This window comes from Thamnophis sirtalis, unplaced genomic scaffold, assembly GCF_051295495.1.
Source record: "Thamnophis sirtalis isolate CommonGarterSnake01/CBP01778 unplaced genomic scaffold, rThaSir2_p1.2 scaffold_3, whole genome shotgun sequence".
In the NCBI taxonomy this organism is placed as follows: domain Eukaryota; kingdom Metazoa; phylum Chordata; class Lepidosauria; order Squamata; family Natricidae; genus Thamnophis; species Thamnophis sirtalis.
The window spans coordinates 19,857,041-19,884,711 of NW_028261383.1; the positions used below are offsets into that span (position 1 = coordinate 19,857,041).

The 27,671-nt window shown below is 48.4% G+C and overlaps 1 protein-coding gene and 5 non-coding genes across 6 annotated transcripts; 5 read left to right on the forward strand and 1 right to left on the reverse strand.

Annotated features, from left to right (window-relative positions):
- The first annotated feature begins 900 nt into the window (after positions 1-900).
- LOC148047392 (uncharacterized) lies at positions 901-12,343 on the forward strand. Its single transcript, XM_087708049.1, is given in 5 exon segments — positions 901-1,347; positions 1,604-1,721; positions 1,841-1,923; positions 5,599-5,725; positions 10,842-12,343. Coding segments are annotated over 5 exon segments (2,277 nt in total).
- Positions 12,344-23,282: 10,939 nt separating this feature from the next.
- TRNAG-UCC (transfer RNA glycine (anticodon UCC)) lies at positions 23,283-23,353 on the reverse strand. The gene has a single exon. It is a non-coding gene; the product is annotated as a tRNA-Gly (tRNA).
- A 177-nt stretch (positions 23,354-23,530) lies between these two features.
- TRNAN-GUU (transfer RNA asparagine (anticodon GUU)) lies at positions 23,531-23,604 on the forward strand. Its single transcript has one exon. It is a non-coding gene; the product is annotated as a tRNA-Asn (tRNA).
- A 245-nt stretch (positions 23,605-23,849) lies between these two features.
- Positions 23,850-23,922, forward strand: TRNAV-CAC (transfer RNA valine (anticodon CAC)). Its single transcript has one exon. It is a non-coding gene; the product is annotated as a tRNA-Val (tRNA).
- Positions 23,923-24,329: 407 nt separating this feature from the next.
- TRNAE-CUC (transfer RNA glutamic acid (anticodon CUC)) lies at positions 24,330-24,401 on the forward strand. The gene has a single exon. It is a non-coding gene; the product is annotated as a tRNA-Glu (tRNA).
- Positions 24,402-25,766: 1,365 nt separating this feature from the next.
- TRNAS-GCU (transfer RNA serine (anticodon GCU)) lies at positions 25,767-25,848 on the forward strand. The gene has a single exon. It is a non-coding gene; the product is annotated as a tRNA-Ser (tRNA).
- Positions 25,849-27,671: the final 1,823 nt, after the last annotated feature.

Sequence of the window (27,671 nt, forward strand, 5' to 3'; positions counted from 1 at the left end):
CTCAAGGTGATCCCATGACCTCGGGGCACCGAAACAGTCATAAATATGAATCAATTGCCAAGCATCTGCATTTTGATCAAGTGATCGTGGGGATGCTGCAACAGTCACAAGTGTGAAAAATGATAAGTCACTTTTTAGTGTCATTGTAACTTTGAACGGTCGCTAAATGAACTGTTGTAAGCTGAGGACTACCTGTGCTCTGTAAGCCACTGTTTTTTTCAAACTTGGCCAATGTAAATGCCAGGAGTTTTAAGTCCATACATCTTATGTTGGCCAAGTTTGAAAAAAGACTGGATTAGGCTTTAATACATGGCTTTAAATATGCTTTGGCTGATGCACTTGGAGATTAGTTCGATATGCTTTGGAACTGGTTTGTTAATTGTGGTTTCTGGAGTTCAGCTAAGGGTTTGGACCAGAAGGTTAATGGGATTCTGCTGGCTGGAAGTTCAAATACTGATTGATTTATCCATTAAATCAATTTAGTTAGCCACTCGTTTCAATTGCTACTTGGAGACCTGAGACATTTATGATCTGGATGGTACAGAGGTTGTTTTTAACATTGAAAACAGTCCTCGAAATTATTTGAATGCATCATTAAGATATAGATACATATTTTAATTGTAGTTATCCAATACTTTTAGTCCTTGCCAGAAGTTGATCTAGAAGCTTACTACATACTTTTCTCCACACAAAGATAAATCAGCCTACCTACTAAGATGTCCCTCCCTCTTCCCAGATATTGGTAGGTTCCTAAGAATTTCTTATTTGGGTTTTTGTGGCTGCTAGTTGGTCAAGCTGTAATTCTGGAAGTTTCACTTGTTTTCCATTTCACATATGTAAGATAGAAGTCTTTCCTGATTCCTCCAGAAACTGAGGGACCTTGTGAGGGAAGAGGATCGAATGGCTGTGGCAGCTTTGAAGACCAGAGAGAAGATGGAGAGACAGTGGCAAGCACATGCAGATGTTGGGAAAGGCCCTCCAGTTACTCAGCCTGGGAGCTGTGGGAAGAATGGGGCAAATCTTGGGCAGAAGAGCCAAGAAACAGCAGCCAGGAGTTCAGAGGTCCAATCCTGTGACTTCAGAAAAGTGGAGTTCCAGGAGGGGAAGAGTCCCCGAGATGTTTGCAGTCAGCTTCACCTCCTTTGTCGTCAGTGGCTGCAGCCGGAAAAACACAGCAAGGCTCAGATGCTGGACCTGGTGCTCCTGGAGCAGTTCCTGGCTGTCCTTCCCCCAGATATGGAGCAATGGGTGCGGGAGTGTGGAGCGGAGAGCAGCTCCCAGGCGGTGGCCCTGGCCGAGGGTTTCTTGCTGACTCAGGAGGAGGAAAAGATGCAAGAGGAGTTGCAGGTGAGAGAATGTAATCGTGGCAGCTCTAAAACGGAATTGTCCAAATTGTCTCTCTGTCAGTTTTGGGGGATTATGAGCTCCTAAGCCAATTGTTCCCTTCTTCTTCTTCCAGAGGATATATTTGGGGCAATTCTTACATTCTCAGTTTCCTGCTTCAGCGATAGACATTGGGGTCTGCTAGGTTGAGGGTGCAGTATGATAATTCATTTTTAATCTCTTTGCTCGTCCCTTCTTCCTCGTGTCACATTGTGTCCAGAAATCCTTGGAAGCGGAGACTGAGTATGCCAAGGAAAAGAAATATTCATCCAAAACTTCTCAAGAGCTGCTGTTCAGGGAGAGCTTCCGGAAAAATCAAAGTCAGGACAGCACATCAGGTAACGGAAGCTCTTTCTGTGTGGTGTGAGATTTCAACATTCAGCTTCTTCCTTGCTCCTCTTGATTAGAATCCCTCTGTTTAACGAATCTGCTTCCACCGTTTTTCTCTCACACACAGAGAGTAGAAAGGAGTCCTTGGTCTTTTTGGAATCCCCTCGTCTTTGTGGTGGAGCTGAAAGAGTAGCTGAACCTGGGCTTCAGGTAAGGAGGAGAAACATCAGAGAAGGTTCATGAAACCTGGATGGGTTTCATTTTGTGCTGGAGTTCAGGGTACAGCAGGGGGTCCCCAGCTCCCATTCCATGGAACAACACCGGTGTGCACCATGCCAGAAATCGGGCCACTCAAACATGTGAAGCTCCATTCACAGGATGAAGGCAACAATGAAACACCCCAACCCCCTCTGGTCTGCGGAAAAACCTCTCCACGGAACCAGTCCTTGGTGCCCAAAACGTTGGGGGGGGGGCGCTGGTGTATAGTATTGCTGTTTCTAAGCAGTATGATTTATGATTTTTATGATTTTATTGAGATTTATAGGCCGCCCTTTTCCCTGAGGGGACTCAGGGCGGCTCACACAAAATCGGGGAAGGGGAGATACAGACAATAACAAAGACACATATAATAAAAACAGTAACCAACATGCATTCATCATTCGGGAGGGGCAACTATCTTCATCCCCAGGCCTGACGGGCTAGCCAGTTCTTCAAGGCTGCGCGGAAGGCCTGGACGGTGGTGAGGGTACGAATCTCCACGGGGAGTTCGTTCCAAAGGGTCGGGGCGACTACTGAGAAGGCTCTCCTCCTTGTAGTTGCCAGCCGACACTGGCTGGCCGATGGAATACGGAGGAGGCCCAATCTGTGTGATCTTATTGGTCGCAGGGAGGTAATTGGCAGAAGGCGGTCTCTCAAGTATCCAGATCCACTACCATGTAGGGCTTTATGGGTGATTAACAGCACCTTGAAGCGCACCCGGAAGTCGACAGGCAGCCAGCGCAGCTCGCGGAGGATAGGTGTAATGTGGGTGAACCGCGGTGCACCCACTATCGCTCGCGCGGCTGCGTTCTGCACTAGCTGAAGACGCCGGATGCTCTTCAAGGGCAGCCCCATGTAGAGCACATTGCAGTATTCCAGCCTAGAGGTCACGAGGGCCCGAGTGACTGTTGTGAGTGCCTCCCGATTCAGGTAGGGTCGCAACTGGCGCACCAGGCGTACCTGGGCGAATGCCCCCCTAGCCACAGCCGTCAAATGGTGGTCGAATGATAGCTGTGGATCTAGGAGGACTCCCAAGTTGCGGACCCTCTCTGAGGGGTATAAAGTTTGACCCCCCAGCCTGAGAGATGGAATATTGGTGGAATCCTTGGGAGGGAAACACAACAGCCACTCGGTCTTTTCTGGGTTGAGCACAAGCTTGTTAGCCCTCATCCAGTCCATAACCGCCTCCAGACCCCGGCTCATCACGTCTGCCGCTTCATTGAGTTGGCACGGGGCGGACAGATACAGTTGAGTATCGTCCGCATATTGATGGTATCTAATCCCGTGCCTGCGGATGATCTCTCCCAGCGGTTTCATGTAGATGTTGAATAGTAGGGGGGATAAGACCGAGCCCTGAGGCACCCCATATGTTAGGGGCCTAGGGGACGATCTCTGCCCCCCCACTAACACCGACTGCGACCTGTCCGAGAGGTAGGAAGAGAACCACCGCAGCACGGTGCCTCCCACCCCCACCTCCCGCAGTCGTCGCAGAAGGATACCATGGTCGATGGTATCGAAAGCCGCTGAGAGGTCAAGGAGAACCAGGATGGAGGAATGTCCTCCATCTCTGGCTCTCCATAGATCATCAGTCAATGCGACCAAAGCGGTTTCAGTGCTGTAACCGGGTCTGAAGCCTGACTGGAAGGGGTCGAGATAGTTTGCTTCCTCCAAGGACCGCTGGAGCTGAAAGGCCACCACCTTCTCAACAACCTTCCCAAGAAAGGGAAGGTTGGAGACTGGACGATAGTTATTAAGGACAGCTGGATCCAAAGATGGCTTCTTTAGGAGGGGTCTCACCACCGCCGCTTTCAGTGCGGCGGGGAAGTTCCCCTCCCGAAGAGAGGCGGTCACGACCGCCTGGATCCAGCCTCGTGTCACCTCACTGCTGCTGGTAACCAGCCATGAGGGACACGGGTCCAGTACGCAGGTGGAGGCACTCACAGCCCTCATGGCCTTGTCCACATCCCCGGGGGTAACATCCTGAAACTCAACCCAGGGGTGTTCCATCTGATCCTCTTGTGCCTCGGCTGGAACTGCAGGGGTGGAGTCCAAGTCCGACCGAAACCGAGCAATTTTGTCCGCTAAGAATTGGGCATAATCCTCAGCTCTGCCCTGTAAGGGTTCCCCCGCCTCCCTTTTATTTAATAGGGAGCGGGTTATCTTAAACAGGGCGGCTGGGCGGGACTCAGCGGACGCAACCAAGGTGGCTATATGGGATCTTTTCGCTGCCCTAAGCGCTCTGGTGTATTCCTTGGTGCAGGTGGTTACCATTGCTCGGTTCGATTCGGACTTATTGGACCTCCATCGGTGCTCTAGGCATCTCCTCCGGCGCTTCATCTCCCGGAGTTCCTCGGTGAACCAAGGAGGTCTCCGGGATCCGCCGCCTCGGAGGGGCCGTAGTGGCGCAATCCGGTCGAGGGCCTCTGATGCTGCCGAATGCCAGGCAGCAGCCAAAGTCTCTACCGGATTGTGGGCGAAAGAATCAGGAATGACCCCAAGTTCCGTCTGGAACCTTAATGGTTCCATGAGTCGCCTGGGGCGGAACCACCTGGTCGGTTCCTCCTCCCTACAGTGGGGGTTTGGCCTCCGGAAGTCGAGCCTCAGTAGGCAGTGGTCTGTCCACGACAGGGGTATGATGTCCTTACCCCTCAGACCAAGATCACAAATCCACTGCTCCGAGAGGAATACGAGGTCGAGCGTGTGCCCCGCTGAATGGGTCGGGCCCCGAATTACTTGGGTCAAGCCCATGGCCGTCATGGAAGCCATGAACTCCTGCGCCCCGTCAGAGTTTTCACCGAGCGACGGCAAATTAAAGTCCCCCAGGACCATCAACCTAGGGAACTCAATTGCCAGCTCGGCTACCGACTCGAGGAGCGAGGGGAGGGCTGCTGCAACGCTGTTGGGAGGCAGGTACGTTAACAGCAGACCCACTTGACCCTTGAGGTCCAACTTTATCAGCAGAGACTCACACCCGACAAGCTCCGGAGCAGGGACCCTACGAGGAACTAACGACTCCCGGATAACAACGGCCACACCCCCACCCCTTCCCTGGGCTCTCGGCTGGTGCAGCACATTTGGATCGGGTCATTAACATTTCACACTCGGTTTAACCTACCTGTTCCTTCTGATAAGCTTTCTCCACCCTCCTTCTTCAGGCTTAGATTTCCCTGAGCAGATGTTGTCTCAACCGGAAATCTTCCTTCTGTCCCCCAGGGCCATTGTCATCTACCATTGCAACTTCACCCAACATTTCCATGAAGGTGTGAAATGGGGGCAGAGTTGCTCCCTCACTGGATAAAGTAAGCCATTGGCAAAAATTTCAGGGCAGGTTTCACCAGTATTTTGCTCTGCCCAACCTACAAAGAATTGGAGCCACTGATAAGTAGTAGGTTTAAGACCTAACCACCATTTTTAACCCAGAAGACTTTTTTTAGTTCCCTTCACTGAAAGGTATCCCAGGTCCTGCAGCAAACGTCAGTTGTGCCGTTAGCCAAAAGCTGGGAGATTTTGAATTGTGCACAAGTGTCCATTGTACCCGTTGCATCTCTCGCCTTGAATTGGAGGAAGAAAACTGCCAAATTATGCTTGGGATTATCTGTTAATAGGGAAACTTGTTTCCTTGTTCAGGATTTTGTGTCTTTGGATGACGTGGCCGTGTATTTCTCCGAGGAGGAGTGGTCTCAACTGGATGCTGACCAAAAAGCTCTTTATGGGGAAGTCATGCTGGAGAATTCGAGGAATCTGGCTTCTCTGGGTAAGAATCCCCATCTCTGCTCAGAAACAGAGAAAAGTCATGGGGTCAGAGAGGGGAATTAGATGTTATTTAAAAAAAATAGATTAAGTGAAATAAGGGAGTAGATGCAACCAGCTGTTTATGTATGTGTGTGTGTGTGTGTATGTATGTAAATATGTACACACACATGTGTATATATATATAAATAAAGGGAGACTAGTATAGATCTATTTCAAGCTACCGTATATACTCAAGTATAAGCCGAGTTTTTCAGCCCACTTTTTGGGCTGAAAAAAGCCGCCTCGGCTTATACTCGAGTCAGTTAAAAATTTGCCCGAAATGGAGGAGAAAAAGGGGCGGGGCCATGCCGCTGGGTGACGCTCGTGAATGGCCCGGCGCCCCTGTGAGTTTCCCCTCCCTCTGTGTTAGTTTGCCGCGCAGCGCGCACCGCACCATCCCCCCTCCTCACGTTCTAATGTAATGCAGGGCTGTCTTACGATTTCCCCTTCCTCCCCCTCCTGCCGCTCTGCAACGATGTCCCACCTCCTCCTTGTTATGGCAAGCAGCCACATAGTGATGTCCCACCTCCTCTGGTACAGTGATCCAATGATAGGAATCACTGTGCCGTGTGTCATAGGAGGCGGGACATCGCTCCCGCGGCTGCACGGGACATCATCACAGCGGGACATCAGCATCATGAGGTCATGAGCCCTAACACAGGCTGCTCTAGGCAAACAGTCATGTCATCACTTTCTGTAATATCAGCCTGCATTAGGCCTCAAAAGATACGGTACCCGAACAAGTCTTTTTTTTTTTTTATCCTGTTAGAAATGGATCCCAATACTTCTACCGGTAATCCTGGACCAAAACAAAAACGCAGGTCATTCGAAGCTGGTTTCAAACTTAAGGTTGTGTCAAGAGCAGAAGAAAGCAATAACCGTATGGCAAGTAGGGAATTTTGTGTTAATGAAAAACAAGTGAGGGAATGGCGGAAAAAGAAAGCTGACTTGGAAAAGATTCCAAAGTCAAAAAAAGCTCAACGTGGTTTAACAACTTCATATGGGGCTCTAGAGACTGAATTGCATAAATGGGTTATGGAGTGTCGTCAAAATGGTTACTGCGTAACACGCATGGGAATTCGCTTACGTGCCCTTCAAATGGCACAAGATGACAAATTAAAAGCACCAGGCATTGAAAAATTTGTTGCGTCAGCAGGATGGTGTACCCGCTTCATGAATAGGTTTGCCCTATGTTTGCGGCAAAGAAAAAAGATTTCATAGAAGTTGCCAAAAGACCTTGATGAAAAAGTGATGTCATCATAAAACAAAGAAGGATCCATAACTTTGACCTGGGAGATATTGGAAATATGGATGAAACACCTATGACCTTTGATCTTCCAAGCAACAGAACTGTGGCAAGTTTGGGAGACAAAACTATTTTTCTCAGAACCACAGGAAATGAAAAAAAAAACATTTCACAGTTGTTCTGTCATGTTTGGCTAATGGAACTAAGCTGCGGCCTGTCATTATTTTTAAAAGAAAGACCTTGCCTAAAAAGGTCAAATTCCCACCACGAATTACAGTGCGCGCACATATTAAAGCTTGGATGGATGAAGACGGAACAAAAAAATGGCTGGAAGAAATTTGGAAAGAACGACCAGGAGCAGCCTTAAAGAAAAAACCATCATTGCTAGTTTGGGATATGTTCAGAGCCCACATATCTGATGACATAAAAAAAAAATGGCAAAATCTTCTCAAGTTACTTTGGCCGTTATTCCAGGTGGGCTTACATCTGTATTGGAACCGCTAGATGTGTGTTTAAATAAACCTTTTAAAGACCGTGTGAGAAAGATGTGGCATGAATGGATGTCATCTGGTCAAGCCCGACTGACAAAAGGTGGAAATCTGATGAAGCCCGACATAGAATTGATAGCAAAGTGGGTTCGTGATGCATGGGAAGAGATTCCGGAGGACATGGTGCAACGCGCCTTCAAGAAATGTGGCATTAGTAATGCTGTGGATGGCAGTGAAGACAGCGCTTTGTATGAGAACGACAGCTGTGATGGTGACGACTGCGAACTCAGTGATGATGACAATGTCTATGCTGATAACCTCACACCAGCTAATGCTGAAGCTCTGTTTGGACATACAGATGAGGAGGAGGGATCCAGTTTTGAAGGATTTTAACTCTTGTGTTTTAGCTTGGTTGCTGAATGAGCTGAATGTACTTTTAAAGTTATTGTTGATACCATATTGTTTTTATTGACCCTCTTTTCCACTTACAGAGCTAGTTTACTGTTTTTCTTTGAAATAAATATTCAAAAACATTATTGGTATCTATTTTTATTTTTGAAATTTACCGGTAGCTGCTGCATTTCCCACCCTAGGCTTATACTCGAGTCAATAACTTTTCCAGTTTTTTGTGGTAAAATTAGGTGCCTCGGCTTATATTCGGGTCGGCCTATACTCGAGTATGTACGGTATTTAGCTCTCATCAGCTAGCCATACCCTTACTGGGTATGCCCAGGTTTGATTCCCAGTAAGGGTATGGCTAGCTGATGAGAGCTAAATAGTTTGAAATAGATCTATACTAGTCTCCCTTTATTTATTTATTATCACAAAAGCCATACAAATGTAACATGGCAACATAAAAAAGGCTTTCTGCCTGGATGGCTCCCAGAGTGAGCCGATAGACAGAAAAGGGAAGCAGTATGGTCCCTCCCATATTTGGGCATACCAGGGGTTGACCGTGTTTCAAGGTTAAAACAAAATGGCGGCTGTATTTGGGCGGCTACCGGATGGCCCAGAAACAAACTGCCTTTTTTTTCCCCCGCTGTCCTAACAAGTTCCGCACCATGTTGAAGCTTTCGGCTGCATTCAGAAGCTTCTGCAACACTCTGCCAAATTCTCTAAGCCAGCAAAATGAAGCAATTTCCCTGGAGGCTGCCATTTTGTTCCACCTACCAGTGAGTGGCCACCTCTCTCCCTATCCAAACTTGCCAGAATCCTTCAGTGCTTGGGCCTGCTCCGCACAGGCCCATTCCACCCCACATTTGTTTTCTGAAGCTCTCCGGACCTCATGTTGTAGAAAGAGGGCAGGGCATCTGTCCTAGGGCTGCATGGTGGCAATCCAGATGCAGCCGCTTTGTCCCACTTATTTGTGGGTGGGACAAAATGGCAGCCACCAGAGAAATTGCTTCATTTTGCTGCCTTAGAGAAGTCGGCCTAGTGTTGCAGAAGCCTCTGGATGCAGCAGAAAGCTTCAGCACTGTGTAGGCAGCAAGACGAAGCAGTTTGTCTCCAGGCCATGCAGCAGTAGTAATCCAAATACAGCTGCCATTTTGTTCCCACCCACAAATAGTCACAGACAAAATGCCCACTGCTGCACAAACTGCTTCATTCTGCTGCCTTAGAGAGGTCACCACGGAGCTGCAGACGCTTCTGAATGCTGAAGAAACCATTGCGCAGAGCTTTTTAAATCAGCAGAACAAAGCAGTTTGTCCCTGGGCTGGTTGGTGGTAACCAGAGCATTGTCACCATTTTGTTGCTGGGACAAAATGGCTGCCATATTTGGAACCGTGTCGTGTGGCTGCACAAAGAAGGAAGTCATTCCAGTGCTCTGGAAGGCCTCAGAGTTTGGCCTGGTGGGGTGTGAACCAGGCCCAAACTCTGGGAGGACCCGGTGGAAGGAGGAGAAGCCTTGTTGGGACCCAAGGCATGAGGAGTGGAGCATGGAGTGGCTTGGGGGTGGGGGAGGCCTTAGGAGGACAAGGGCAAGTGACCCCGGGCCTGTAGTAGACCCCCAACATCCTCCCCCACCCAGGAGGCTCTCCAGGTGCTCCACTTAACAACTTTAATCAGGGAGAACAGGAATGGGGAGGGTCATGAATTGACATCTTTCACCTAAAGACTGTGCAACCTGCAACAGTAATGGGTGGATCCCACTATGGTTGTATCTTGAGGACTGCCTGTAAATGAAGTAGCGGACATGCCTAATACTCCTTCCATCTCCTATTTTTTTCTCTGTAATAATAACAGCCTTGTGACTTGGGCGAGCTGAGAGAGAGTGGCCCAAAGTCACCCAAGTGGAAATCATGCTTAAGGAGAAGCTAGTCCTCAAGGCGTCTGGTCTCTAGTATGCTGCCTTAACCAGTAGACCAAACTGCCTTTCTGCAACAAAGAAATTTATTGAAAGAAAAATTGGAACACTGCACAGGTATCCATTTTCACAGAAATGAAATGGGTATCTTTCCAAGTTCCTTCTGCTCATAAAATGCAAAATATTTACATATATTTCCACAAAAGAGACAATTGGCCAAAAAAAAAAAAAAAGAGAGAGAGCTCATGACAGTATTGGTTGGAAGCATGCGGAAGAGGCCTTCATCCTGCAATGGATAGACAGCGGCTAAGATGATGATGGTGATGATGATGATGATATATTTTCATGCCGCAGAAGAATATAGCAGGAAATTGTGGGGTGGGCTGCATGCAGGGATAGGATGGCCTCCCTTAAGGAAATTTCCGCCTTCCTTGTATTGATGCTGAATGGCTGCTATTCAAGACCAGATGCTATTGAACACCAATTTAGCGTATAATAATATTGTTCTTTGACATGACCTGATGGTGGATGAAGCAACGGATTGGCATGCATAAGCAAGATTTGGATGTGCCCTGAAATGGGCCCACTTGGGCCCTGTGTTTGGCATCATCCCAAATTGGAAGTGGGGGGCTATTGCCATCCAGAAGGTCCTGTTGGTTTTCAAAGACACTGCTCTGCAGACAAGTGGAAACGAGACTTTCATTGAAATTGGGGAGCTGGTGGGTAAGTTGCTGCCCCTGCCTGATGATATAGTATCCAAAGCATTTCAGGAGTTCATGTCACAATGTCATCAATACACTGGTGGTCAAAGATTAGATCAGGGTTTTATCTTAGGTTCATTGTGACATGAGCCGTTCCTGATGTATGGACCTGATAGGAGCCCACTTGGAAATGCATATTTGGTAAAACACTAGTTCAGATCTTCATATCAGTCAACAAAGCAGAGAAAAATATATTGATCAGATAAATTTTATCAGAAAAAGTTTGCTCTTTAATCATTTCCATAGTTTTCCGACAATTTTCATTTTGCTTTTTCAAGGATATAATGGGCAAGAGAGTAAGAATTGCAAGGAGGAAAGCCAAGCAATCCAGTCGAAAGACAGAAAAGGGAAATTTGCAGATCAGACGCAACCAAAGAGTGATGAAACAAAGCAATTAGAAAATGGAATTAAAAAAGGCTTTTCTTGGGTTAGTCGGCTTCCCAACCATACAATCATTGATATGGGAGAAAGAATAGATCAAAGCATGGAGTGTGGAAAGAACTTTAATACATTGGACCATTTGATTTTCTGTAACAAAACACATTCAGAAGAGAAACCAAATACCTGCAAGGAGTGTGGAAAAACCTTCTGTGATAATCACTCTCTTAGAAGACATGAAAGGGATCACGAAGGAAAAAGACCTTATAAATGCATGGCGTGTGAAAAGACCTTTACTTGTAGGACTACTCTTAATCGCCACAAGAAGATCCACATAGGAGAGAACCTATATCAGTGCATGGAGTGTGGAAAGAGCTTTACTAGTAGGAGTCATCTTAATTCCCACAAGATAATCCACACAGGAGAGAGGCCATATCAATGCATGGCGTGTGAAAAAACCTTTATTCGTAGGAGTCATCTTATTTCCCACAAGATAATCCACACAGGAGAGAAGCCATATCAATGCATGGAGTGTGGAAAGAGCTTTACTCGTAGGAATACTCTTAATCGCCACAAGAGGATCCACACAGGAGAGAAGCCATATCCGTGCATGGAGTGTGGGAAGAGCTTTAGATTCAAAAGTGTTCTTAGTAGCCATAAAATGAATCGCCACTCAGGAGAGAAGCTATATGAATGCAAGGAGTGTGGAAAGAGCTTTACTAATAGGAGTCATCTTAACTCCCACAAGATAATCCACACAGGAGGAAAGCCATATCAATGCATGGAGTGTGGAAAGACCTTTACTAATAGGAGTCATCTTAATTCCCACAAGATAATCCACACAGGAGAGAGGCCATATCAATGCATGGCGTGTGAAAAAACCTTTATTCGTAGGAGTCATCTTATTTCCCACAAGATAATCCACACAGGAGAGAAGCCATATCAATGCATGGAGTGTGGAAAGAGCTTTACTCGTAGGAGTACTCTTAATCGCCACAAGAGGATCCACACAGGAGAGAAGCCATATCCGTGCATGGAGTGTGGGAAGAGCTTTAGATTCAAAAGTGTTCTTAGTAGCCATAAATTGAGTCGCCACTCAGGAGAGAAGCTATATGAATGCAAGGAGTGTGGAAAGAGCTTTACTCGTAGGAATATTCTTAATTCCCACAAGAGGATCCACACAGGAAAGTAGCCATATGAATGCATGGAGTGTGGAAAGAACTTTACTTGTAGTACTATTAATTTCCACAAGAGGATCCACACAGGAGAGAAGCCATATCCGTGCATGGAGTGTGAGAAGAGCTTTAGATTCAAAAATGTTCTTAGTAGGCATAAAATGAGTCGCCACTCAGGGGAGAATCCATGTCAATGCAGGGAGCACGGAAAAATATGTGGAAAGTGATTAGGAGAAATTGTGTTCCATTAAAGGATTCCCAGAGGGGAGAAGTCATATCAGTGGAAAGAGCTTGAGAAGTTGTACCTCTCATTTAACATAAAAGGTTACAGAGAGAGAAGCAGTCCTATCAATGCAGGGAGTGCAGGAAGTGCTTCAATACAAATAGTTGTCTAAAATCTCATGCAAGGGTCCATTTGAATGATATTTCAAATAAATAAATAAAGTCGCTCGGATTTGGACAGATTTGGACTCCAATTGCACGGTACCAGCCGAAGTACCGGGGGAAGGTCTTGAGCGAAATTTATGGAGCGAGTTTCAACTTGTCGTTCCTGAGGAAGTGGACAAGGCCATGTGAGCGGTGAGCGCCTCCACCTGTATATTGGACTCGTGTCCCTCCTGGCTGGTCTCGACCAGCAGGGAGGTGACACGTGGCTGGGTCCAGACGATAGTAATCGCCTCTCTCCGGGGGGGTTCCTTCCGACACCTCCTAAAGGATGCGGTGGTGAGACCCCTCCTGAAGAAACCTTCTCTGGATCCAGCCATTTTGAGTAACTATCGTCCAGTCTCCAACCTCCCCTTTGTTGGGAAGGTTGTTGAGAAAGTGGTGGCCTTTCAACTCCGACGGTCCTTGGATGAAACCGATTATCTGGATTCCTTTCAGTCCGGTTTCAGGCCTGGTTACAGCATGGAAACTGCTTTGGTTGCACTGATCGATGATCTCTGGCGAGCCAGGGATAGGGGTCACTCCTCTATCCTTGTGCTTCTTGACCTCTCAGTGGCCTTCGATACCATCGACCATGGTATCCTTCTGCGATGGTTGCGGGAGGTGGGAGTGGGAGGCACCATCCTTTTGTGGTTCTCCTCCCTCTCGGACAGGTTGCAGTCGATGTTGGTCGGAGGGCAGAGATCGACCCCTAGGCCCCTCAATTACGGGGTGCCGCAGGGTTCGGTCCTGTCCCCCCTCCTATTTAACATCTACATGAAGCCGCTGGGTGATATACGCCGGCACGGGATTAAGTTGAGTTGAGTTTATTATATTTCCTATGCCGCCCTATTCCCCGGAGGGACTCAGGGTGGCTCACAACCAAGTCGGGGCTGGTGGTGGGGTACAAATAAGAAAAAAGAACACGAACAAAACAATACCACAATTTAAAACACTCAACAACCATACCATTCGAGGGGGGACAAAAACTCATTAGCCCCAGGCCTGTCGGAACAGCCAGGTTTTAAGGGCTTTGCGGAAGGCCTGGAGGGTGGTGAGGGTCTGAATCTCCACGGGGAGCTCATTCCAAAGGGCCAGAGCAGCCACAGAAAAGGCCCTCCTCCGGGTGGTCGCCAATTGGCATTGGCCAGTGGGTGGAATTCGGAGGAGGCCTAATCTGTGGAATCTAATCGGTCTATTGGAGGTAATTGGCAGTAGGCAGTCTCTCAAGTACCCAGGTCAAATACCATCAATATGTGGACGATACATAATTGTATCTGTCTGCCCCGTGCCAACTCAGTGAAGCGGTAGAAGTGATGTGCCAGTGCCTGGAGGCTGTCAGGGTCTGGATGGGAACGAACAAGCTTGCGCTCAATCCCGACAAGACCGAGTGGCTATTGATGCTCCCTCCCAAAGATGGTCCAGCTATTCCTCTCAGCCTGGGGGGTGAAATTATACGCCCCTCAGAGAGGGTGCACAATTTTGGAGTCCTCCCGGATCCACAGCTGACTCTAGAACATCATCTGTCGACTGTGACCAGGGGACCTTTGCCCAGGTTCGCATGGTGCACCAATTGTGACCCTATCTGGACCGGGAGGCCCTTCGGATAGTTACTCACGCCCTCGTCACCTCAAGACTGGACTACTGTAACGCGCTCTACATGGGGCTGCCCTTGAAGAATGTTCGAAGACTTCAGTTTGTCCAGAATGCAGCCGCGCGAGCGATTGTGGGTGCACCTCGGTACACCCACGTTACACCTATCCTCCGCGAGCTGCACTGGCTGCCCATTGGTCTCCGGACACGCTTCAAGGTGCTAGTCGTTACTTTTAAAGCCCTGCATGGTATCAGATCTGGGTACCTGCAGTCACCTCCCAAAGACCTATTAGATCCCACAGACTGGGCCTCCTCCAAATTCCATCTTCTGGCCAATGTCGGCTGGCGACTCCCCACGGGAGGGCCTTCTCTGTGGCTGCTCCGACCCTCTGGAACGATCTCCCCATTGAGATCCAGACCCTTACTACCCTTCCGGCCTTCCACAAAGCAATTAAGACCTGGCTGTTCTGGCAGGCCTGGGGCTATTGAATTATCCAGCCCCATCCGAGGTTCGACTGTTGTATTTTAAATTGCTTTCTATTTTTATTTTTGTACCCCCTCCCCTTATTGTTAGCTGCCTTGAGTCTTCCGGGAATAAATCAAATCAAATACCAAACCTACTTCGATATGCCCACATAAATTACCTTTCTAATCCAGATCAGAACAAGATGAATCCTAAATCATAATTGCGGTTTTGCTAAGTAGGAATTTGCAAAGATAAAGTAACAATGGAGATAATAGAAATTAACTGCCCTGTCAGCAATGTGTCCTGCCTATTAGTTAATTAATGCAATATTAATAATTACCCAATTGTTTGGTTGAACTCCATCTGAACAATATATCCATGCTGTGTCTAAGGTAGAGAAAAGTTGATCGGCATTTCTCCCTTCAGACCAGAATTGAATTGAATTGAATTGAATTTTATTATTTATATGCCGCCCTTCTCTGGGAGGACTCAGGGCGGCGAACAATTCAAAAGAGGGAAAAGGGGAATATAAAAACGAAATACAAATAATTAAAATAAGCAAGAGTCGCACAACCATACAAGTCGAGAGGGGAGGGAACTCATCACCCCCAGGCCTGCCGGCAAAGCCAGGTTTTGACGGCTTTCCGGAAGGCCTGGAGAGAGGTGAGGGTCCGAATCCCTGCGGGGAGCTCATTCCAGAGGGCCAGCGCTGCCACAGAGAAGGCCCTCCCCCGGGTAGTAGCCAGATGGCATTGGCTAGTAGATGGAACCCGGAGGAGGCCAACCCTGTGAGATCTAATGGGTCTGTGGGAGGTAATTGGCAGCAGGTGGTCTCTCAAGTACCCAGATCCAATACCGTGAAGGGCTTTATAAGTTATGACTAGCACCTTGAAGCGTATCCGGAGACTGATCGGTAACCAGTGCAGCTCGCGGAGGATAGGTGTAACGTGGGTGTACCGAGTTGCACCCACAATCACTCGCCCGGCTGCGTTCTGGACGAGTTGAAGTCTCCGAATACTCTTCAAGGGCTGCCCCATGTAGAGCGCATTGCAGTAGTCCAGTCTTGAGGTCACAAGGGCGTGAGTGACTGTTGCGAGCGCCTCCCGGTCCAGGGATTTTTGGAACCCGGGGAAATAGGACAATCGTTCCAGGAATGGTGGTAGATATCTCCATATTGGAAAGTGCTGCAATATTTACACAGGAGTTTCTATTTCATGGGGATGAAAGTAACTAAATTTGAACTGAGAACATATCACAGAATCCTCACCACAAACCTTTAAAATGTATGGAAGAACCTTCAGACGAAGAACTCTGGAAAGGAACTATGATTTAAAAGTCCTACAAAAGGACATGCAAATGCTTCTCCAGCAAAAGTCCCAAATTCTGGTTTTCTCTGGAGTGGTCAGGACCCAGACAAAGGCTAAAATAGATTTTGTTTTTTACATTTACCTAAAACCTGAGATTAAACTAACTAAATAGTGTTAACTTGATTATTTTTGAGTCATATATTTAATGAACTTTGGGTTGATTGCAAATTACAAGCATGAGATGTTTGGAGGGGTCTACTTGAGGGTTTTGGATTCTCATGCTAGCTTGAAACGGCCACCTAACAGGAGAACAAGTGGAGAAGTTGAGAGGAAACGAATTTGCTCAAAGACCTAAATTTACAGCAGAAGATAAAGAGCCCCAAGTCTCAGATCCGACCTTGGTACTCTCAATGACACCGTCCTCATATCTGATGCCAGGGTTCTCTTTGATTTTCATAGCTTCCGTTCCAGGGGTGTCAAACTCAATTTCATTGAGGGCCACAGCAGGGTTGTGTTTGACCTGGTGTGGGGTGGTGGTGGAGTGGACATGGCAAAGGTGGGCATGTACAGCTCAAAGCCACACGTGTGAGGGACGTCTGTGGCGGCCCAAGCTCCCTGCCAATGAAAACGGGCTCCCAAGCTCTGTTTTTGGCTGCGACTGCCTCCTGCAATCCTCTACCAGCCAAAATGGAGCTTGAGCTCTGTTTTCTTTGGCAGAGGCACCGTATCCCATTCCGCTGTTTCTTTTTTCTTTTTTTTTATGTTTCTTTTTTCCTCCCGTTTTTTTGTTTTGTTACATAGACAACACATAGACACAACAATGGAAAAACAAAAACAAAAAAGAAAGAAAGGAAAACACAAAAAAGAAAAGAAAACCATCATCACATACAGCATGTCGTTTGGTTACAGGTGTTTTAACATTTATCATTCTTATACATTTATTATTTCATTTAATAGGTGGTAATTTAGTATCATTTCTTATTCCCTTACCTGTGCTAATCTATCCTAACTATATTTCCCCACACACACACACTTTGTATCTCTCTGTTATATATATATTTAATACACACAACAATAATAATAATAAAAAAGACACACACACAAAAAAAACCCATAAAAAACCCCATCATCACATACAGCATGTCATTTGGTTACAGGTGTTTTAACATCCATATTCTCGAATAATATTTACCATCTCAGACTTTTCATCCGCTGTTTCCAGGGCGGCATCGTGGGCCAGATTTAAGTACCCCGTTGCCTGGATCTGGGCCCCGGGCCTTGAGTTTGACACCATTTTCCATTTGTTTGTTTGTTTGTTTGTAGTTTATTTATAGGCCGCCCTTTTCCCTGAGGGGACTCAGGGCGGCTTACAATCAAAAAAGGAAGGGGAGTGTAGGACAATACAAAAAAAGAAATGTGCACAAAGTAAATTAAACAATAAAACTCAACATTCATTCAGCATTCGGGAGGGGCAAAATAAGATTATCCCCAGGCCTGACGGGTTAGCCAGTTCTTGAGGGCTGTACGGAAGGCCTGGACGGTGGTGAGGGTACGAATCTCCACGGGGAGATTGTTCCATAGTGTCGGAGCCGCAACAGAGAAGGCTCTCCTCCGAGTAGTCGCCAGTCGGCACTGACTGGCGGATGGAATACGGAGGAGGCCAACTCTATGTGATCTGATGGGACGCAGGGAGGTAATTGGCAGAAGGCGGTCTCTCAAATAGCCAGATCCACTACCATGGAGCGCTTTATAGGTGGTGAGTAAGACCTTGAAGTGCACCCGGAGACCAACAGGTAGCCAGTGCAGCTCACGGAGGATCGGTGTTATGTGGGCGAACCGTGGTGCGCCCACGATCACTCGCGCGGCCGCATTCTGGACTAGCTGAAGTCTTCGGATGCTCTTCAAGGGCAGCCCCATGTAGAGCACATTACAGTATTCCAGCCTAGAGATCACAAGGGCTCGAGTGACTGTTGTGAGGGCCTCCCGATTCAGGTAGGGCCGCAACTGGCGCACCAGGTGAACCTGGGCAAATGCCCCCCTGGTCACAGCTGAGAGATGGTGGTCAAAAGTTAGCTGTGAATCCAGGAGGACTCCCAAGTTGCGGGCCCTTTCTGAGGGGTTTAAATTTTGTCCCCCCAGCCTGAGTGATGGTATGGTGGTCAAATTTTTGGGAGGGAAACACAACAGCCACTCGGTCTTGTCTGGGTTGAGTATCAGCTTGTTCGCTCTCATCCAGTCTTTAACGGCTTCCAGTCCCCGGTTCATCACGTCCACCGCTTCATTGAGTTGGCATGGGGCGGACAGATACAACTGTGTATCGTCCGCATATTGGTGATATTTTATCCCGTGCCTTCGGATGATCTCACCCAGCGGTTTCATGTAAATGTTAAATAGTAGGGGGGATAGGACCGACCCCTGCGGCACCCCATAGGTTAGGGGCCTCAGGGACGATCTCTGCCCCCCCACTAACACCGACTGCGACCTGTCCGAGAGATAGGAGGAGAACCACTGCAAGACAGTGCCGCCCACCCCTATCTCCCGCAGTCGTCGCAGAAGGATACCATGGTCGATGGTATCGAAAGCCGCTGAGAGGTCCAGGAGAACTAGGATGGAAGCATGGCCTCCATCCCTAGCTCTCCAGAGATCATCAGTCAATGCGACCAAAGCGGTTTCTGTGCTGTAACCGGGTCTGAAGCCAGACTGGAAGGGGTCAAGATAGTTAGCTTCCTCCAAGGTACGCTGAAGCTGGAGAGCCACCACCTTCTCAACAACCTTCCCTACAAAGGGAAGGTTGGAGACTGGACGATAGTTATTAAGAATAGCTGGATCCAGAGACGGCTTCTTCAGGAGGGGTCTCACCACCGCTGTCTTAAGCGCGGTGGGAAAGTACCCCTCCCGAAGAGAAGCGGTAACAACCGCCTGGATCCAGCCTCGTGTCACCTCACTGCTGTTGGCAACCAGCCAGGAGGGATACGGGTCCAGTATGCAGGTGGAGGCACTCACAGCTCGCATAGCCTTGTCCACATCCCCAGAGGCAACTTCCTGAAACTCAACCCAGAGATGGTTTGCCAAGTTTTCTCCTTGTGTCTCGGCTGGATCTACTGGGGTGGAGTCCAGGTCCGCTCGAAACCGGGCAACTTTGTCCGCCAAGAACTGGACATATTCCTCAGCCTTACCCTGTAAGGAGTCCCCCGTCTCCCTCCTATTTAGGAGGGAGCGGGTTATCCTAAACAGGGCGGCTGGGCGGGACTCGGCGGACGCTACCAAGGAGGCAATGTATGTTCTTTTTGTTGTTCTTAGGGTCCGAATATACTCCTTGGTGCATGCTGTCAAAAGTGCCCGTTTCGACTCGGACCTATCGGACCTCCACGAGTGCTCTAGGCGTCTCCTCCGGCGCTTTACCTCCCGGAGCTCCTCAGTAAACCAAGGAGGCCTCCGGGGGCCGCTGACCCGGAGGGGCCGTAGCGGCGCAATCCGGTCGAGAGACTCCGAAGCTGCCGAGTGCCAGGCAGCGACGAGGGTCTCCGCCGAACTGTGGGCGAGGGTATCAGGAATAACCCCAAGCTCCGTCTGGAACCTAACAGGATCCATCAGTCGCTTGGGGCGGAACCAGCTGGTCGGTTCCTCCTCCCTACGGTGGAGGTTTGGCCTCCGGAAGTCTAGCCTCAGTAGGTAGTGGTCTGACCACGACAGGGGTATGATCTCATTACCCCTCAGACCAAGATCGTAACTCCACTGCTCCGAGAGGAATACGAGGTCAAGCGTGTGACCCGCTGAGTGAGTTGGGCCTCGAATTACTTGAGTCAAGCCCATGGCTGTCATGGAAGCCATGAACTCCTGCGCTCCATCAGAGTGTTCACCGAGCGAAGGCAAGTTAAAGTCCCCCAGAACTATAAGTCTAGGGAACTCAACCGCCAGCTCGGCTACTGACTCGAGGAGCGAGGGGAGGGCTGCTGCAACGTAGTTGGGAGGCAGGTACGTAAGCAGCAAACCCACTTGACCCTTGAGGTCCAGCTTCACTAGCAGGGACTCACACCCGACAAGCTCCGGAGCAGGGATCCTACGAGGTACTAAAGACTCCCGGACTACAATAGCCACACCGCCACCCCTTCCCTGGGCTCTCGGCTGGTGTAGCACCTGAAATCCGGCTGGGCACATCTCGACGAGGGGGACTCCTCCCTCAGGGCCCAGCCATGTTTCAGTAATACATGCCAGGTCTGCGCCCTCATCAGTCATCAAGTCCCGGATGAGGGGGGCCTTATGAACAACAGACCTGGCATTTAGCGACAGCAGCCTGAGACCAGGGTCCTGAACACCCGCGCCATCTGGCCTTGGAGTGGGACTCCTAGGGCCGGAAGGAGGGATCTCTATGATACAGCGAGCCCTCCTTCCCCGATGATGGCCTGCCCTAAAGTCCCCGCCGTATCTGCCTCTCCCTGTCATGACCGCAATGCTCCGACCCTCACCCGTGGTTGTGGTCCCCCCAACCACCCCGATGACCCCCGTATACCCCGGCAGGTCCTCCGAATCAGTCATACCCAAACTCTCACTCAAACAATCCTCACAAAATAATTAAAACACAAAGTTACAACAGTAATAGTAATAAAAGTGAGATCATTCATATCATCCCAAGCAATCCCATGCACTCAGCATACCGTATTAAAGTAAAAATTTAAAATTTAAAAGTTTAAAAATTGCACGGGCTCATAGACACAATGTTCAGTTTAAGGTAGTCCAAAGGTGTCTTCTGCCCTCTCCTAAGGGAGGGCCTACCTTGAGGGGGGGCTCTTCTGAAAAGTTCAGTGTAGTCCAGGGGGGGGAGGGGCTGGGGGGTAAAGTGAGTTCGGGAGTCAGCTGCAATGGTATGAACCGGGGAGTTAACCATAGTAGCAAGAAGTCTGGTAAGTGTGTTCATTTCAGCAGCTTCTTTTGATGACATTTCCAGGATCAAAGGAGTCCAAAGAGTCCAAAGAGGGAGGGAGGGAAGCCTATCTCTGGTAGAAGGGGAGGAGGGGGCGCTCTATTCAATAATCGGGCCCGACGTTCTTGGGGCCCAGCGCATCAAAAACAAGTCCAAGGTGGTCAATTTTATTAGCCAACAATGCTGGCGTCTATGGAGGCTGGCAGCTCGGAAATTAAAGTTTGCCGGTCCGCTGCCAGCTGTGAATCATAGGACTCTCCACCTTCCCTCAACTCTGTCCCAGGGGCCAATTTCCCCCTCACCAACTCTCTCTTAGTTCTCCTTTAATCTCCACGGTCTCCACCAGTTCCTTCTGTTCAAGCCGCGATGTTAGGCGGCATAAGATGGTAACCACGGCCGGCAATGTCGGTGGCCAGCAACAGGCAGCGTCCCTCTGCGTCCCTGCGTCCCAAACTCCCCTCTCTCACCAGCTCTCTCGTTGTTTGCTGTTTAAGTTAGTTCCAATCTCCACCGTCTGCTACGCTCGTTCGTTCGAGCCGCGATGTTAGGCGGCTCAGATGGAAAGAGACAACCAGCGAGCCAACAGACAACGGGGGCCGCTGCAGCCAACAATAGTCGGAGGAAGATCAAAGTTCCCCAGGCAGCTTGGCCATAAAAAATCCCAAAACAGATTTGAACTCATGGCCCTTTTTCTCCCACTGGGATGAAAACATTGTCTGGCAGATCCCAGAAAGGTCAAAGGTGAAAGAAAGTACACATAAGCCGGAACTCGAACCCAGGTTGCAAGATTGGGAACCATGTCTGATGACCCCTATATCCATGGCCCAGTTATTTGAGATCCTGTCTTAAATTCTACTCCTTCATTCTTTTCCCTGCCTCCGAGATCTGGATGAGCACAAAACACTAAGGAATAATGTGCCGTTAGCCCATCTGTTGCTGCAGGAACCAGGCTGGGAGGGCGGGCAAAATATACGGGTAGGGTGGTTGGAAGCGATCCATATCTATAGTGCAGTGGTTATCAGACTTGGCTAATGTGCAAAAGTTCCCTGGTTTGAAACCGAGGCAGAAACAGATCTTTTCTCTGCATTGCAGCCATTCCAAGCTCCAAGCAAGTACAGGAAATAGCCGGCTTCTAATCCAATCTGGAAAAGGAGGCCCCAGAATTCCCTCATTCCGAGAGAGCTTCCAAGCTGATACATTTTTGGGTGAGGGTGGGGCTTTCCTCGTCCCATGCTTGATGTGGTGGTGGTGAGGGCTCTTCCAACTTGATGGAGGCTCTGGGCATCAAGTTGGCCACTTTCCTCTGGGATGTTGGAGAAAGTGTATAAGCTTCTCTATCAGGGTTCCAAGTAACTCCCCAACAAAAGAAGACTCCAAGGCCTGAAGTTCCTCAAAGTTCCATTTTATTAGAGATGTCATATTGGCACATCTGGGGAAACCCAAATCTGAAATATTCCAGGCTTTCCCCACCCAAATGAAAGTCCAAGTCCCTGTCCAGCACCCACATGTCCCAATCAGCCACCGTCCTAACTGGAGATGCCTCCTAGTCCCACTACTCCAGGTGCAGGGCAAGATGTCCTTGACTCTCTGAGAAAGAAAAGTTATTTTGACTATATATCTCTCCCATACACCATATAATTCCCCCCCTTCCATTTTCCCATAGCATTTAGTGTGGCAGGCCCGAAGGCCCAGTGCAAAAGGTGGCTTCCAGGCCTGGCACTCTCGTCCTCTAGGGCACCAGGGAGATGCCATGTGCAGCAAGTCAGCTGGAAGGTAGCAAGCCTAACAACCTTGACATTGATGGGTGCTGTGAGAAGGTTTTGAGGAAGCGTCTCCATCCCTCCTGGCGCCTCTGCCTGAAAACCTGGGTGGGTGGGGGAGGGGGGTCTCTCTGCAGGCCACCAACAGTTGGGGGTTTTCCAAGCAGGGAGAAAGTGAAAGTCTCAAAGGAAGGGAAACTCCTGCTTTCTTCCCAACCTTCCTGCTTGCAGAACCCGAGGCTGGAGCTGATGCCCCACCCAGGAAGAAGCTGGAGAGACAAAAGCCACCTTGTCCTTCCCTGGTGGTCTAGTGGTCAGGATTCAGCGCTTTCACCGCTGCGGTGAACATGGCCAAAGTGGATGAGTCACAGTTTCATGATTTGGGCTTTTAGTGACCTGTCTGATGTGATGAACTCCAACCTTCCCTTTGTATGATGGCTGGGTGGCAAAAGGGCTGAACTGTGACTGCCCTATGCTCCCTATGCCTGAATTCGAATCGCACCCCCACTGGCAAGAATGGGGATCTCAGGATGTTATTTCTACATTTGTCATTCCTACTGAAAATGCAACATGAGGTCCATGGCAGCCACCAAGATCGTGGCTCTTTTTCTCTCAAGGAAAACAGAATCCGGGATCAAAACTTCATGTGGTGATGCTGCCTGTACATCCTAGAAGAGCAAAAGGTAGAAGGAGACATGCGCCAGCCGGGACTTGAACCCGGGTCGCAAGGTTGGAAACCCTGCATGATGCCCCTACACCACTGGCACAGCTGTTGAGAGTCTGTCTCGAGAGAAGCAATATTTATATCCAGGGTTTCTCTTTCCTCATCTGATGGCGGGAGAGAGGAACACGCTGGGTCTGGTGATCAAGGTATCTTACTGCTGTCTAGCCAGCCCAGCTATGGATGCTCAAGTGAAGAGAGACGAGAGGGAGGCCTGTGACAGGTCTCTGTGGCGCAATGGGTTAGCGTGTCTGGCTGTTAACCAGAAGGATGGTGGTTCGAGCCCACCCAGGGACGGCCTGTTTGATGAATTCACCAATAATCGATGGGAGGTGACAGAATGTTTATCTATTGGGTTCTTTATCTTAGAACTGCAGAGGCCACCTTCTCTATTATTTTCTGCCAGATTTTAATATTTAGCCATCTGCTTCATGAGCTCTGTGCTCTGGAGGGGTATAACAATCCTTTAACCTATCCTATTGTGGAAATAACAGTCTGGAATAAAGATATGGGCATACCAGTTGAGCACACTCATACCTCTGGTTTCTGTAGTGTAGTGGTTATCACGTTTGCCTCACACGCAAAAGGTCCCTGGTTCGAAACCAGGCAGAAACACATCTTTTGCTCAGCACCACAGCCATTCCGAGATCCAAATAAGTGTGGGAAATACCACACACACACAAACATATACAAAGAACCAGAAGCACCATTTTCTTTTCTCCCTTATCCAAAAGGGAATGAGGAAGCAGAGGATGCTTTTAAGCCATTGACCAAAGAAGATTAATTGTCCTGAGCCAAAAACTAGAGAATAAAGGTCTTAACAGTTTTATGGGTTCACATTCTGCAGAGGTAAAGAAAAGGAGAGAGGAGGCCAAAGCCTCCATCTCTGTGGCAGGGAAATGATACCGTTGCATCAATCCAGCCCTTATAGTGTGACACTCCCTTCACTGGGAACCTTTCCTGCTGTCGGAGTTGATATCCCTTCCAAGGAGAAGCTGGAGGGATGACAGCCACTTTGTCCTTCCCTGGTGGTCTAGTGGTCAGGATTTGGCGCTCTCACCACCAAGGCCCGGGTTCGATTCCTGGCCAGGGAAAGCTTTTGCTTCCAACCTATCCACCATTCTGCAGCTGGAATTTTCAGAAGGTTCATTTTCATAGGAAAGTAACTTGAACTGTCCAGAAAATTGTCTTGTGTCTGACTTTCATTCCTCCACATTTTTTTTTCTTTCCTCCCATCCTATCTCATCCCAGCCTCTGGTCATCCTATCAGGCTTGATAGAGTCTCCATCCAACCAGCCCTCCTTGGACTTCAAAGAAGGCAGGAATTGCAAGAGGCTTGGAGGGGGCAAAGCTGCCTATGGTCCACTTGGGGTAGAGAGATTGGCATCAGCTCTTCAAGGCAGCTGAGGGGAACTCTGGAGCCCAAGGGGTCGAGGGGTCCGGCTGTTGACCAGAAGAGGAGGGGTTGTTTTGAGTTCACCCAAAAACATCCAGAGTTTCTCTTTTCCCATCTGATGGTGGGAGAGAGGAAGACACTTGATCTGGGGACCAAGGTATCTTATTGCTGTCTAGCCAGCCCAGCTATGGATGCTCAAGTGGAGAGAGCCGAGAGGACCTATGCCAGGTCTCTGTGGCACAATGGGTTAGCGTGTCTGGCTGTTAACCAGAAGGATGGTGGTTCAAGCCCACCCAGGGACGGCCTCCTTGATGGTATGATTCAGAACATATTCAGAGGTTGAATGCTGCACCAACTTTTCATCTGGAGGCTTCAATTCTCACTTACTTGATTGTTTTTTCTCACTAAATATTTAGCTGTCATTTGTATTTATTTTTTTTTACCTTCCAGAGTTCAGGACCAAAGGCAGATCTCTTCATAATCAGTGTCTAAGGTGAAAGGGGGAGGGATCTCCCCACGTGTCCTGAGTTAGTTCTTTGGGACGGAGAAGGGCTGGAATGGCGTAAAGCAATCCGAAGCGGTCCTCAGTTGGAGCTCTCCAGGGTCCTGAAATAGCTGATTGTGGCAAAGATTAGGTCACCTGCAGGTTACTTCTAGGAAGGCAAAAGGGGGGGAGGGGAGGAGGAGGAGGAGGAGGAGGAGGAGGAGGAGGTGCAGATGATACTCAGATCTGACACACAACTTACAAACGTAACAATAATGCCTGAGCAGTTGCTGACATCCTTTGCCAACCACGTAAGATAAGCAGGCTGGCTGAAAAGCGGAACCATTAAACGTAGAGGGGCTTTGGCACCGGAGGCCAAGAGACGTTAGGGTTAAGGTTAACCAGAGGGGATGGTGAGGGAGCCCCATCTGTCCTGCAGCAGCTGCTACACCTGAGAGAGAGTCGAGGGGAGGCCTCTGACTGTCTCTGTGGCTCAATAGGTTAGCCCGTCTGGCTGTTAACCAGAAGGATAGTGGTTCGAGCCCACCACAGGGACAGCTGTGGGTGCCCCATCCCCTTGACGAGGTGGCCGAGTGGTGAAGGTGATGGACTGCTAATCCATTGTGCTCTGCACGCGTGGGTTCGAATCCCACCCTCGTCGACGCCTTTTCCTTTTTGTTTCAGGATTTGGAGGTGAAAGGATTAGTCCCACTCTGCATATTGGAAGGGTGAAAAGCTGAGCTGAGTCCCTATTTTTGCATTGTTTGTGCTCTTTCTTCTGGGAAAGTATTGTTCCATATTCTCATTTCTTTTATCACTTTATTCTGCCAATGGAATCCATCACCCCCTGTATATTCTTAATGAATGCTTAATGAATCCGTCAGCGCCTGGCCTGAGTTTGCTGACACCTGAGAAACTTTTCTCACGCTTGAAATTTGGAGAGGAGCAGAAAAAGACTCCATTTCCTCTTCCTGCCTCCTTTCTCAGATCCAGACCATCAAGATCCAGAGATCCTATTGCGGTCTCCTCCAGTTCTCCTTCTGCATCTCTAGGGACTGCAATCCTCAGCCACGAAGTGGAGAGATGAAGGGGGTGAAAGGCTACAGTTTCCCTTCCCTCTTCCCATCCAAAGAGGTTTGCATCTTGCAAGTATCCCAGGACATGAGCTCTGTACATTCTAGTACATTCCTTGAAGGTGGACATATCTTCATACAATTGCTTATCTAATTACTCATATGACCTCTTCAATCAGGTTCCTTTCACTTTTTATCTTTGCCTGTAACCTAATGGTTTCTATTGATATACGGGATTGAGCCAGTCAACTCTTTGATAAAATGACTAAATTAGCACACCAGCAAAATGCTGGGGTATAGAAGACTTTTGAGTTTGTAAGACAAAGTTGACCACAGCCTGTTTTTTTGTAAGATAGATAGATAAATGTGGGATAGATAACACCACCACCAAATGGATTTGTAACCAGCTGACCAACTGCACTCAATGTGTGCAGTCCTCAATGCAACAAACAGTACATCTCGTGGAGGGAAGCATGCAGTGAGATACCTCAAGCTTCTGTCTTAGGCCCAGTCATCTTCCTAAACAAATTTTGAATGGGGGGACATCAGGAGAACTCATCAAATTTGCAGAAAAAGCCAACATTTTAGGTTGGAAGATCGGCTCAAGATTCAGAAGGATCTTGACAGGCTTAAAAACAGGTTTCTATTCAAGAAAATGCAATCCAGCGATGAGAAAAGTAAGGTTTACATTTAGGAAGGAAAAACAGAAATGTACAGGTATAGAATAAATCACATCTGGCACAACAACAGTAACTGCAAATTCCTCTACAAATTTGATTGATTTCTGTTCTATTTCCTTGTCTTGTCCAGACCCCCTTGAAGTCCATTGACTTTTGTCTGGCGGGAATTCATGTTGATCACTAGTCATTCAGATTCCTGCGTACAGGTGACATGAAATAAACTTGTGATACCTTTGAACTCTATCCTGGCTTCTGACGTCTTTCATCTGACAGTTCATGCTGGTTTTAAAGTTTTTTATTCAAATATTGCTCATTGATGGCTCTGGATCAAACTGGTGGAAGGGCACCAATTACAAATATACAATAGCAAATATAAACTAGCAGAGTTGGAAGGGACCTTGGAGGTCTTCTAGTCCAACCCCCGCCTAGGCAGGAAACCCTATACTGTTTCAGACAGATGGCTATCCAACATCTTCTTAAAGACTTCCATTGTTGGGGCATTCACAACTTCTGGAGGCAACTTCTGTTCCACTGATTAATTGTTCTAACTGTCAGGAAATTTCTCCTAACTTGCTTCTCTCCTTGATTAGTTTCCACCCATTGCTTCTTGTTCTACCCTCAGGTGCCTTGGAAAATAGTTTGACTCCTTCTTTTTTGTGGCAACCCCTGAGATATTGGAACACTGCTATCATGTCTCCCCTAGTCCTTCTTTGCATTAAACTAGACATACC